Source organism: Scyliorhinus torazame, chromosome 6 (genome assembly GCF_047496885.1).
Source record: "Scyliorhinus torazame isolate Kashiwa2021f chromosome 6, sScyTor2.1, whole genome shotgun sequence".
NCBI classification, from domain to species: Eukaryota; Metazoa; Chordata; class Chondrichthyes; order Carcharhiniformes; family Scyliorhinidae; genus Scyliorhinus; species Scyliorhinus torazame.
In genome coordinates this window covers 87545312-87559422 of record NC_092712.1, presented here as the reverse complement: position 1 = coordinate 87559422, position 14111 = coordinate 87545312, and the positions used below count along the sequence as shown (strand labels likewise).

General features: G+C 52.5%; 1 protein-coding gene across 3 annotated transcripts in view; it reads right to left on the bottom strand.

Annotated features, from left to right (window-relative positions):
* LOC140424881 (protein adenylyltransferase SelO-like) overlaps positions 1-14111 on the bottom strand; it is a 132387-nt gene that overhangs the window by 92535 nt on the left and 25741 nt on the right. For all 3 annotated transcript variants that reach the window (XR_011947716.1, XM_072508429.1, XM_072508430.1), the window contains exon 3: positions 12530-12658. Coding sequence is in view for 2 of the 3 variants with exons in the window: in XM_072508429.1 (XP_072364530.1) it covers positions 12530-12658 (129 nt within the window). In the remaining variant the exon portion in view is untranslated. The remainder of the gene's footprint in view (positions 1-12529; positions 12659-14111) is intronic.

Genomic DNA, 14111 nt, shown 5'->3' with positions numbered 1-14111 from the left:
TCTTTTTTTTTAAAATATATTTATTAAAGTTTTTTAACACAATTTTTCTCCCTTACAAACAATAACATCCCCCCCTCCGTAACAAAAAAAAACGAGAAATCGCGCAGAGCAAGGTATATATACATGGCAAAATGATATATATACACAGCTTTGTACACTGGCCCACACCCGTACATGCCAGTTTCCCCAATCCTTCATGTTATCTCTTGCTCATCCACCCTCCCAGGCAGTCCCCCCTCTCCCCCCCCCCCCCCCCCCACCCAGGACGCCCCCCCCCCCTCCCCCCGCCCCCCCTCCCCCCTCCCAGGACGCCCCCCCCCCCAAGGTTGCTGCTGCTGCTGACCGACCTTCCTCTAACGCTCCGCGAGATAGTCTAGGAACGGTTGCCACCGCCTGTAAAACCCCTGCGCAGACCCTCTCAAGGCAAACTTAATCCTCTCCAACTTTATGAACCCAGCCATATCATTTATCCAGGCCTCCAGGCTGGGGGGCTTTGCCTCCTTCCACATTAGCAAGATCCTTCGCCGGGCTACTAGGGACACATAGGCCAGAATGCCGGCCTCTTTCGCCTCCTGCACTCCCGGTTCGTCCACTACTCCAAATATTGCTAGCCCCCAGCTTGGCTTGACCCGGACTTTCACCACCTGAGATATTGCTCCCGCCACTCCTCTCCAGAACTCCTCCAGTGCCGGGCATGACCAAAACATATGGACATGGTTCGCCGGGCTCCCTGAGCACCTTCCACATCTATCCTCTACCCCAACGAACCTACTCAACCTCGCCCCCGTCAAGTGCGCTCTGTGGACCACCTTAAATTGTATCAGGCTGAGCCTGGCACACGAGGAGGAGGAATTAACCCTACCTAGGGCATCAGCCCACAGACCTTCCTCGATCTCCTCCCCCAGCTCCTCCTCCCATTTACCCTTCAACTCTTCTACCAGCGCTTCCCCCGCTTCTTTCAACTCCGGGTGTATTTCCGACACCTTGCCCTCCCCGACCCATACACCCGAGATCACCCTATCTTGAGCTTCTTGTGCCGGGAGCAACGGGAATTCCCTCACCTGTCGCCTCACAAAAGCCCTCACCTGCATAAATCTAAAGGCATTTCCCGGGGGCAACTCGAACTTCTCCTCCAGTGCCCCTAGGCTCGCAAACGTCCCGTCGATGAACAGGTCCCCCATTCTTCCAATCCCTGCCCGATGCCAGCTCTGGAACCCCCCGTCCATCTACCCCGGGACAAACCGGTGGTTACCCCTGATCGGGGACCACACCGATGCTCCCATTGCACCCCGGTGCTGTCGCCACTGGCCCCAGATCCTTAGCGTTGCGGCCACCACCGGGCTAGTGGTATACTTTGTCGGCGAGAGCGGCAGCGGTGCCGTCACTAACGCCCCCAGGCTCGTTCCTTTACAGGACGCCATCTCCATCCTCTTCCATGCCGTCCCCTCTCCCTCCATAACCCACTTGCGGATCATCGACACATTTGCTGCCCAGTAGTAGCTCCCCAGGTTGGGCAGCGCCAACCCTCCTCAGTCCCTACTGCGTTCCAGGAACCCTCTCCTTACTCTCGGGGTCTTATTTGCCCACACAAACCCCATAATACTCCTGCCTACTCTCTTAAAAAAGGCCTTAGTGATCACGATGGGAAGGCACTGAAACACAAACAGAAACCTCGGAAGGACCACCATTTTGACCGACTGCACTCTACCCGCCAGCGAGAGCGGTAACATGTTCCATCTTTTGAAATCCTCCTCCATTTGCTCCACCAACCTCGTCAGATTCAGTTTATGTAGGGTCCCCCAACTCCTGGCTATCTGGATCCCCAGATACCGAAAGCTCCCCTCCGCCCTCCTCAGCGGTAGGTCCCCTATCCCTCTTTCTTGGTCCCCCGCCTGTAATACAAAGAGCTCACTCTTCCCTACATTGAGCTTATAGCCCGAAAACTCCCCAAACTCCCTTAGAGTCTGCATGACCTCCACCATCCCCTCCATTGGATCCGCCACGTACAGCAACAGGTCATCCGCATATAACGACATCCGATGCTCTTCTCCCCCTCGGACCACCCCCTTCCATTTATTAGACTCCCTCAATGACATGGCCAATGGTTCGATCGCCAATCCGAACAACAGGGGGGACAGGGGGCACCCCTGCCTCGTCCCTCGGTGCAGTCGAAAGTACTCCGACCTCCGCCGGTTCGTCACTACACTTGCCATCGGGGCTCTGTAAAGGAGCTTAACCCAATTGATAAACCCTACCCCGAACCCAAACCTGCGCAGCACCTCCCAGAGGTACTCCCACTCTACTCAGTCAAAGGCCTTCTCCACGTCCATAGCTGCCACTATCTCCGCCTCTCCCTCTTCCGATGGCATCATTATCACGTTTAAGAGCCGCCGCACATTGGTGTTTAGTTGCCTGCCCTTTACAAATCCCGTCTGGTCCTCGTGGATTACCCCCGGGACACAGTCCTCGATCCTCGTGGCCAGCACTTTTGCCAGCAACTTTGCATCCACATTGAGGAGCGAGATCGGCCTGTACGATCCACATTGCAGTGGGTCCTTGTCCCGCTTTAGGATCAAAGAAATTGTCGCTTACGACATTGTCGGGGGCAGGGTCCCCTCCTCTCTTGCCTCATTAAAGGTCCTCACCAGTAGCGGGGCCAACAGGTCTGCGTACTTCCTGTAGAACTCCACCGGGAATCCGTCCGGTCCCGGGGCCTTCCCCGCCTGCATGCTCCCCAAACCCTTGCTCAGCTCCTCCAACTCAATTGGTGCCCCCAAACCAGCCACCTCTTGCTCCTCCACCCTCGGGAATCTCAGCTGATCTAGGAATCGTCTCATCCCCTCTTCCCCCGCTGGGGGCTGGGATCTGTACAGCTCTTCATAAAAGGCCTTGAATATCTCGTTTATTTTCGTCGCACTCCGAACCGTGGCTCCCCTTCCATCTTTGACTCCCCCTATTTCCCTCGCTGCCATCCTCTTACGGAGCTGGTGTGCCAGCACCCGACTAGCCTTTTCCCCATACTCGTAGGTCGCCCCCTGCGCTTTCCTCCACTGTGCCTCCGCCTTCCCTGTGGTCAACAGGTCAAACTCCGTCTGGAGTCGTCGTCTTTCCCCAAGTAATCTTTCCTCCGGGGCCTCTGCGTATCTCCTGTCCACTCTCAAAATCTCCCCCACTAACCTCTCCCTTTCCATACCCTCTGTCTTCTCCCTATGAGCCCTAATGGAAATGAGCTCTCCCCTGGTTACCGCCTTCAACGCCTCCCATACCACCCCCACCCGCACCTCCCCGTTGTCGTTGGCCTCCAAGTACCTTTCGATACACCCCCTCACCTTCCCACACACCACCTCGTCCGCCAGCAGTCCCACATCCAGCCGCCACAACGGGTGTTGGTCCCTCTCCTCTCCCAGCTCCAGTTCCACCCAGTGTGGGGCATGGTCCGAAACGGCTATGGCCGAATACTCCGTCCCCTCCACCCTCGGGATGAGCGCCCTACCCAGAACAAAGAAATCCACCCGGGAGTAGGCTTTGTGTACATGGGAGAAATAAGAAAATTCCCTGGCCTGCGGCCTTGCAAACCGCCATGGGTCCACTCCTCCCATCTGATCCATAAATCCCCTAAGTACCTTGGCCGCCGCCGGCCTCTTTCCAGTCCTTGATTTGGAGCGATCTAGTGCTGGATCCAACACTGTATTGAAGTCCCCTCCCATTATCAGGCCTCCTATCTCCAGGTCCGGAATGTGCCCCAACATGCGCTTCATGAATCCTGCATCATCCCAGTTCGGGGCATATACGTTTACCAACACCACCCACATCCCTTGCAGCCTACCGCTCACCATTACATATCGCCCTCCATTGTCCGCTACAATAGTCTTGGCCTCAAATGACACCCTCTTTCCCACCAATATTGCCACCCCTCTATTCTTCGCATCCAGTCCCTAGTGGAATACCTGTCCTACCCATCCCTTTCTTAGCCTGACCTGGTCCGCCACCTTCAGGTGTGTCTCTTGGAGCATGGCCACGTCCGCCTTCAGTCCCTTTAAGTGCGCGAACACTCTTCACCGGCCCATTCAGGCCCCTTACATTCTACGTTATCAGCCGGATTGGAGGGGCTCTCAACCCCCCCACGCCCCGCCGACTAGCCATCTCCTTTTCTGGGCCGGTCCCGTGTCCACGCCTCCCTCACCCTCCAGTCCCCCAGAGGGGGGATCCCCGTCCCGACCACCTCTTCTGTGTCCCATTCCCTTTCGGCCAGTGCAGCAGCAACACTTTCCCCCCCCCCTCCCCCCCTCCCCTCCCCCCGCTAGACCCGTCTAGTTTTTTTGCTCCCCCCATGTCACTCCCGTAAGTCAGCTGACGCCTGCTGACCCCGGCTTCCCCCGCTGTCCCATTGACCTCCCCGCGTGGGAGTCTCCCAATCCATATGCATTCCTTCGTTCCCCTTCCCGCCTTTCTTCCCGCGCGCAGGAAAACACCCCGTGCTTTCCAAAGCCCGCTCCGCGCCCTCTGGCGCAGCTCCTGTCGCGGCCTTGTCTCTCTCCCCCAGCCCATGTAACATTTCCTGCGCGTGATTGACCCCCTATATACAACAACCATCACACATCAAACCTCAAACATCCCCCCTACCCTCACAAACGCTCAGTTAGAGTCCAACTTTTCGGCTTGTACAAAGGTCCACGTCTCTTCAGCCGTTTCGAAGTAATAGTGTTGGCCCTTGTATGTGACCCACAGTCGCGCTGGCTGCAGCATTCCGAATTTCACTTCTTTCCGGTACAACGCCGCTTTGGCCCGGTTGAAACCCACTCTCCGCTTTGCAACCTCCGTGCTCCAGTCCGGGTATATTCGGATCTCTGCATTGTCCCACTTACTGCTCCGCTCCTTCTTGGCCCATCTCAGGACCCACTCTCTGTCCGTGAACCGGTGGAACCTCACCACCATCGCCCTTGGCGGCTCATTTGCCTGGGGCTTCTTCGCCAGCACCCGATGTGCCCCGTCCAACTCCAGCGGCCTCGAAGGGGCCTTCGTGCCCATTATCGCCTCGAGCATCGTGCTCGCGTATGCCCCGGCATCAGCCCCCTCCACTCCCTCAGGGAGACCCAGGATTCGCAGATTCTTTCTCCTCGACCTGTTCTCCAGGTCTTCGAGTCTTCCCGCCCACCTCTTGTGTAGCGCCTCGTTCTGCTCCACTCTCACCGCCAGGCCCACGAGCTCGTCCTCGTTCTGACTGACTCTTTTCTGTACCTCCTGGATCTTAGCTTCGTGGACCTTCTGGGTGATCACGAGTCCTTTAATTGCCGAAAGCATAGGCGCCAACATCTCCTTGCGCATCTCCTCGCGCTGCTCCTTGAAGCAGCGCTTGATGAACTCCTGCAGCTCCTCTTTGTCCCTGGCCGCCGCCATTTTTTTTCTTTCCCTCGCTTCTCCCGTTGCTCCAGTGCCGCTCCTTTGGCCGTTACACTTTGGTCAGTTTAAAAAGTCTACGGAAACTCCTGAAAAAGGTCTGAGAGTCAGTTCCAGACGGGAGCTGCCGAATGCGCGACCTACTCCTCCATGGCCGCCACCGGAAGCCTCGTCCCTGCTTCTTCAATGGCCTTGGTAGATCTTTTCACAGTTGTTCCCTCTGCTGCTAGAATTCACCTTTGATAGAGTCAAGTCAGATTGCAGCTTTAAGCTTGTCCTTCCCCCGCCTGCATGCTGGAAGAGGCTTTTGTCTAAACCTGCAGCCAAAGCCAAATCTTTTACTGTTTCTGCCGGGTCTGGTAGCCAAAAGACACAACACTCCTGGGGGACACTGTCAGGGGAATGCTGCAGTCTTCTTGCCACACCGGGAAATATCAAACAAATGCCGTGGGGGCCCTGTAAAAGAGCCCAAAAGTCTGTTCCAAGCGGGAGCTACCGAATATGCGACCTAGCTCTGCATAGCCGCACCCGGAAGTCCTCGAAATCGGTGTTTTCAATAACAGTAAGATCGGAATACTCCGCGATAGTCCATAAGACATAGGAGCGGAAGTAAGGCCATTCGGCCCATCGAGTCCACTCCACCATTCAATCATGGTTGATTTCAACTCCATTTGCCCGCTCTCTCTCCATAGCCCTTAATTCCTCGAGAAATCAAGAATTTATCAACTTCTGTCTTAAAGACACTCAACGTCCCGGCCTCCACCGCCTTCTGTGGCAATGAATTCAACAGACCCACCACTCTCTGGCTGAAGAAATTTCTCCTCATCTCTGTTCTAAAGTGACTCCCTTTTATTCTAAGGCTGTGCCCCCGGGTCCTAGTCTCCCCTGCTAATGGAAACAACTTCCCTACATCCACGCGATCTAAGCCATTCATTATCTTGTAAGTTTCTATTAGATCTCCCCTCAACCTCCTAAACTCCAATGAATATAATCCCAGGATCCTCAGACGTTCATCGTATGTTAGGCCTACCATTCCTGGGATCATCCGTGTGAATCTCCGCTGGACCCGCTCCAGTGCCAGTATGTCCTTCCTGAGGTGTGGGGCCCAGAATTGCTCACAGTATTCTAAATGGGGCCTAACTAATGCTTTATAAAGCTTCAGAAGTACATCCCTGCTTTTATATTCCAAGCCATCTCCATACTACATAGATGCGAGGTTGGAAACGGGCCGGGCCCAACACCCCATTTGGAGGTTGGACACGGACCTCTTGGCCGACAGGGTCTTCTGCCAGAAAACATCACAAGTCATAAGCGCGTACATCACTAACAACCAGTATGGGGAAGTCTCACCTTCCACGTTCTCTGGGAGACACTGAAGGCAGTGATTGGAGGAGATATCGTAGCCTACAAAGCTCATAGAGACAGGGAAGAGAGGGTGGCCAAGCAACAACTGATCGACTCCACCATGGAGGTCGATAGAAAATACACTGAGGTCCCAACCGTAGAGTTTCAGGCCGAGGGGAAAAAGCTGCAGATGGACTTTAACATTCTATCCACCAGGAAGGCAGTGCACCAACCCCGCCACAACACGGGGGACCTTTTATGAGCATGGAGAGAAGGCTAGCCACTTGTTGGCTCACAAGCTGAGAAAGCAGGAAGCCGCGAGGGAGATAGCCCAGGTAAAGGATAGCAGAGGCGAACGGGTAGCTGAAACAAAAAAGGTCAACCAAGCATTTGAGGCCTTCTACAGGGGACTGCACACCTCTGAGCTCCCCGACGGGGACTCAGAGATTAAACGGTTCTTCGATGGAATAGACCTGCCAGTCATGGGGGTCGATAGGCGGAGGGAACTGGAGGCACCATAGGACTGGGAGAGGTCATGGAGAGCATCGACTCCATGCAGGCGGGGAAGCTGCCAGGACCCAACAGGTTCCCGGTGGACTTCTATAAACAATTTGCACAAGCTCTTGCCCCGTACCTACGGGAGATGTTCGCGGACTTGCTAGCAAGGGGCAGTCTGCCTCTTACGCTAACACAGGCCACCATATCGCTGATACCCAAAAAAGACAAAGACCTGACGCAATGCAGATCATACAGACCCATTTCACTGCTTAACGTAGATGCAAAAATACTGACGGAAGTGCTGGCCAAGAAACTGGAAAACTGCGTATCAGAAGTGGTCGCAGAGGACCAAACAGGCTTTGTCAAGGGTAGACAGCTAACTACGAACATCAGACGGCTGTTGAACGTGATACTAACCCCGTCCGGGGAGAGAACACCAGAGGTGATCATCTCCTTGGACGCAGAAAAGGCCTTCAAGAAAGCCAAATGGAAGTACCTCATTGAGGTACTCGATCGGTTTAGGCTATAGACGGGGTTCACCTCATGGGTGAAACGTCAGTACAATGCCCCAGGGCAAGCGTTCAGACCAACACCACCAGTTCTGAATACTTCCTGCTGTACAGAGGCACCAGGCAGGGATGCCCGCTGTCCCTGCTCCTGTTCGCCCTGGCAATTGAACCCCTGGTGATCGCGCTGTGAGATGCGATAGGCTGGAAGGGCATCCGAAGAGGAGGCAGAGAGCACAGAGTCTCACTCTATGTTGATGACCTGCTCCTCTACATCTCGGATACTGCAATACTACCACTGTGCAGCCACCGCCGAGAAAGTGAGGGGATGGGAAAGGGAACCAAGCATGGAATAGGTAAGGCTGGAGGAGTCCTCCTGTAAGGGAACGACCTTTCGAGCCCTTGCCACGGCAGCGCTCCCATCCTCCAGCAAAATACACATCCAGTGGTGGGAGCGACGTTGAAAACATGGGACCAGGTGAGACAACATTTTGGCTTAACCGAGATGTCCACCATGGCCCCCATCTGTGGTGACCACAAGTTCCCACTGGCCATGCTAGACGCCACTTTTAAGAAGTAAAGACAGGACAGGAGGGACGCTAGCGATCGGGGATTTTTACATGGTGGACAGACTCGCAACCCTATACGAGCTAACGGAGAGACTGGAGCTACCGAATGGACAAGAGCTCCGACATTTACAAATCAAAAACTTTCTCCACAAGGAGACAACGAGGTCCCCTAGGTCCCCGAGAGACATATTGCTGGAGGAACTACTGGACGCGGACAGGATGGAGAAGGGGAACTGTGGGGACATTTATGGACGACGTTTAGAAAGTTTGATAACATTCTTAGACAGAGCAAAACAGTAATGGGAGGACGAACTTGGGACAGAAGTCGAGTGGGGACTCTGGAGCGAAGCACTAAGTAGGGCTAACTCCAACTCCTCCTGTGCAAGGCTAAGCCTCATGCAGTTTAGGCACAGAGCGCACCTAACCAGAACTCAAATGAATAGTTTCTTCCTGGAGGTGGAGGATAAATATGAGCGGTGTCAGGGAGGCAAGGCCAACAACGCCCACATGTTCTGGGCTTGCCCCAGACTTGTCGGATTCTGGACAGCCTTCTTCAAGGCGATGTCCCAGGTTGTGGGGTGAAGGTGGAGCCGTGCCCGAGAGTGGCAGTCTTCAGGGTGTCGAACCAACCAGAACTACATATGAGGAAGAGGGCCGATGCCCTTGCTTTTGCTTCCTTAATTGCACGCCAGAGAATCCAGGGAAGTATCAGCAAGGGACATGGGAAAAGAGCGAGGGGGGGAGCAGAGAGCCCCTCCAGCAAAGCCATAGGGGCAACAGCAATAATCACAAAATGAAAGAAAGAATACAGCACCCATGGCGGAAGAAGGGGCCAAGATGGAGACCGATTAACAATAGGGGGAGGAGGGGAGGGAAGGGGGTGCAAGGGAAGTCCCTGGCGCTGTGAAGCAACAGTGATAGCCACTGTGCTAACGTGCCACAAATATTCTCTGCCTGGTTTTGTAAAAGGTATCTCTATAACATGCTAACGTATAACATTCTAACTCTATAACATTCAACGTATCTCTATAACATTCTAACGGTACAAAGTACTTAAATTAAGATATAATATAGTACAAACTGTTAGCTAGTTTGCTGCCCGTCTCTTAGAAAACATGTCGGGCGGTATTCTCCGCCCCCCCCCCCCCCCCCCCCCCCCCCGCCAGGCGGGAGAATCGCCGGGGCGGTGCGCGAATCGTGCCACGCCGCCCCGACCCCCGCACGAGATTCTCCCACCCACGAGAAACCAGTGCCGCGCGAATCGGGCCGGGCCGCTCGGAGAATTGCCGCAAACAGCGAGCAACGATTCTCCGGCCCGAATGGGCCGAACGGCCACGCGTAAACGGCCTAATCCTGCCGGCGCCGTCCACACCTGGTCGCTGCCGGCAGGTAATTGTCACGAAGGCTTGGGGGGGGGGGGGGCTCCGTTCCCGGGGGAGGCCTCTGGAGTGGCCTGGTACACGATCGGGCCCAACCGATCGGCAGGCCGACCTCTCTGTCGGCAGGCCTCCTTTCTTCCGCCGGCGAGTCTGGATCCATCCGCCATGTTTGTGCGGGGCGGCCTGGGGGAGGACGGCCACCGCGCAGGCGCTAGTTGGCGCCGGCCCAACTGCGCATGCGCGGGACCCAAGGCGCGGGACTTTTACGCGCCGCCGGGTCTCTGATGCCCGCCGAGGCCCCGTCCCCGTAAATCGCACGACGCCCCTGCTAGCCCCACGGAGGGGGGGAGAATAGGGGTCTGCAAACTGGCGCCGACGCTGGAGTAAAACACTCCGGTTTTTACTCCGGCGTCGGCACTTACACTCCCAGGGCGGGATTCTCCCGTACCCGGTGGGGCGGGACGGTGTGGCGTGAACCACTCCGGCGTCATGCCGCCCCAAAGGTGTGGAATCCTCAGCACCTTCAGGGGCTAGGCCCGCCCCGGAGTGGTTGGCGCCCCGCCGCCGGGCGGGATAGGGGCCTGGTGCCACGCCAACCGGCGCCAAAGGGCCTCCGCCGGACGGCGTGAGTCGGCGGCAGCGCGGGAGCGCCAGCGCGTGCTGGCGTCATCCCCGCACATGCGCACATGGAGTCACTTCCGTACTGGGAATGGCGGGTGACCACAGTTCCGGTGCGGAAGGAATAGAGTGCTCCCATGACACAGGCCCGCCCGCGGATCGGTGGGCCCCGACCGCGGGCCAGGCCACCGTGGGGGCACCTCCCGGGGCCTGATCCCCCCCGTGACCGCCCATGAACCTGGGAGCCCGCCCGCGCCGCCAGGTCCCGCCGCTAAGGGACCACGTCCAATTTATGTCGGCGGGACCGGCATAGAACGGGCGGGACTTCGGCCCATCGCCTGCCGGAGAATCCGGACAGCCCCGGGGCCCATTGAGCCGCGCCGTACCCCGCCATTCGCCGAGGTGGGCGGAGCGACTCACGCCACGCCGGTTTTGGGGGGGGCGGGAGAATTGGGAGGACGGCGGGGGCGGTATTCACGCTGATCCCCGGCGATTCTCTCACCCGGCGGGGTGTCGGAGAATCCCGCCCCTGCTGGGAGAATCCCGCCCAGAGTTTATTGAAAAGAATATTGTATATTCAGCCAATGTTAATTCTCTTGGTTTAGGCATTTCAAGACAGACATTTAACGCAGTTGAAAGCGATGATCTTATTTTGACAGTCTCAGTTCCCGATTTCCACTGGATACTGTGTGATATACAAAGTCACTGGTGTTGTTGAAAATATGCAATCACAATTTCCATAAGAAGAACTGAACACGATGGATTCACTACATTGCAGAATAACTCCTATAGGAATTGTACTTATTTTTAGGTCAACAAGCAATTTACATGAAATGCAATCTCCTGTAAACTTATGAAGAAAACGGACAGCTATGTCAATTATACTTTTTTAGTAAAAAGGCATATTTTGGAGAATAATCAGTATTTCCTATTGAAGTATTTTCTAGTTGAAGTACTCCTGCGATGTTAGTTTTCTTAATACTGCAACATCTAAACTTGATCCAACATTCCTCAAACCCTCAAGAGTGTTGAATATATTTGCAAATTATCACTAGGTAAACAAAACATAAGAACAAAGAGCATAAGAAATAGGAGCAAGAATAAGCCATTCACCTCTTCGAGCCTCTCCACCATTCATTAAAATCATAGGCCGATATGATTGTGGCATTAACTCCACTTTCCTGCCTGACCACCATAAGAACTCTTGACTCCCTACTGGTAACTTAGTTCAATAAACGTGAATGTTCCTTCATAGTTCTCAATTTGGGAAAACTTAACTATCAAAATATTGCATTGTAATGGGATTATCATGGCAGATATGCTTCCTCAGTTCTCATTACATATAATATCCAACCACTAAAAAATAAAATGACAAGAAACATTGCATGATAAGAAGAAAAGGAAGATAAGAACCTGGGTGGGATTTTCTGGGCAACTCACCGTGAAAGCGGCCTGCCATTGGCCAGTGGCGGGATCTTCTGGTCCCGCCGTTGTCACAGAGTTTTCCCATTAAATGCACCTCTCACCAATGGGAAACCCGCGGCGGGGGGGGGGTCATCGGCAGGACCGGAAAATCCCGCCACCGTAAACGGCCAGAAAACTCTAGCCCTGATGTCTTACTGAAGTAAGGTACAACTATTACCCAAAACTATGAATATTTTATATTACAATCTTTATGAAAGTACGTCCCTGACTTTAACTTTAACTTATACCTCACCTTCTTTATACTTTCCAGCTATGCACAATTTCTTGGCCAAGGCAAGATAGTGACCTGCTTCATGACTTTTGTCAAAGCTACTCAAGTCAGTCAACTGCACAAATGAAACAACTAGAAAGTTGTATCTTAGTGGATCACTGATCTTTCAATACTTAAACAATACGAGGACAACTGAATGACAACTGAACTGGAGATGACTAAAGAGACTTAAACTAATCTCCAAAATCTAGCCTCGATAGATCTTACACTGATGAGTTTTATTTTGTGACTGATGCATTTTACTGGTGAAATCTACAAAGTTCTCACAACCTTTTCCACCTATCTGCATTATGTTACACCATAAGAATACCAGATATATCGATGAAAAATAATTAACTTCTAAGCAACATCACTATTTACCTTATTAGACATCAAATCACTTCTCCTCTCTCAAACAAAGTAGAAATAACAGGGTAAATTTTAAGTTATTTAGAAAGGATACATAATACAATCCCACTTTACCTGATGGCCACCATATCTATGAGCAAGAGGGACAGATCCCGGTAGAATTTGTGCACCACTAACAAATTGAATAAACTCTTTGGTCTCTGTTACCGACACATCCAAGTCCAATAGGTCTTCCACAACTTCCTGATATGAATATAAAACAATTACATTTTAAAGAACAGTTACTATATCTTACATGATCATACAGTTTTTCAGACTAATAATTTAAATATCTATTTGTATCAAATGATGAATTTAATTTAGTGAAGCACTTTAAATCAATAAAGCTGAAACTAATGGAAAAGTGAAACACAGGTTTTATTGCCAGTCACATTTGTGATTTATAAAATGGAATAAAATGTTGTATCAGCAATGTGTACGCAATCTTCAGAAACTGTTTTTGCAAAAGCGGATGGGCAGAACTAAAATAATTAGTTTTGTAGCATAAAACCAGAAGACTATAAGACATAGGAGCAGAATTAGGCCACTCGGCCCATCGAGTCTGCTCCGCCATTCAATCATGGCTGATATTTTTCTCATCCCCATAACCCCTGATCCCTTTGTTAATCAAGAACCTATCTATCTCTGTCTTAAAGACATTCAGTGATTTGGCCTCCACAGCATTCTACGGCAAAGAGTTCCACAGATTCACCACCCTCTGGCTGAAGAAATTCCTTGTCATCTCAGTTTTATAGGATTATCCCTTCAGTCTGAGGCTGTGCCCTTGAGTTCTAGTTTTGCCTACTAGTGGAAAGATCCTCTCCACATCCACTCTATCTAGGCCCCTTGAGTATCCTGTAAGTTTCAATACGATCCCCCCTCATCCTTCTGAACTCCGAGTACAGACCCAGAGTCCTCAACCACTCCTTAGATGACAAGCTCTTTGTCATAATATACACCAGTATATCATGGTGCAGCCACACACACACACTGATGGACATGCAGTGGGACCAATCAGCATACACAACACCGCAGCAAATCACCAGTGAGAGCACACGCACTATAAAGACAGGGAACAGGAGAGTTCCTGCTCATTCTAGTAGCAGCCAGCTCGGAGCACAGAGCACAGCCTGCAACACAGACATTCACCATGTGCTGAGTGCATCACCTGGTTAGGACTAGGCAAGGGTCAACAGTTAAAGCTGGTATTGCATTTACCCACAGTTCAAGTATGTTAATATAGTTAACCTTATAATAAAATAGAGTTGCACCACTTCCAGTGTTGGTGACCTGTTTGTGATCCAGAACACCCAACACATCACTCTTCGTTCCAGGGATCATTCTTATGACCCTTCTCTGGACCCTTTCCAAGGCCAGAACATCCTTTCTTAGATACGGTGCCCAAAACTGCTCACAATATTCCAAATGGGGTCTGACCAGAGCCATATACAGCTTCAAAAGTACATCCCTGCTCTTGTATTCTAGCCCTCTAGACATGAATGCTAACATTGCATTGCCTTCCTAACTGCCGACTTGTTGCTACTTCTATTTACAAACCACAAGCAGCGAGTATGTTTATTGTATTGACCAAATGACCACACAACTAGTATGTTAGTTCAAAAGACAGTTTATTATTAAACACAAGACTTATCTCTCT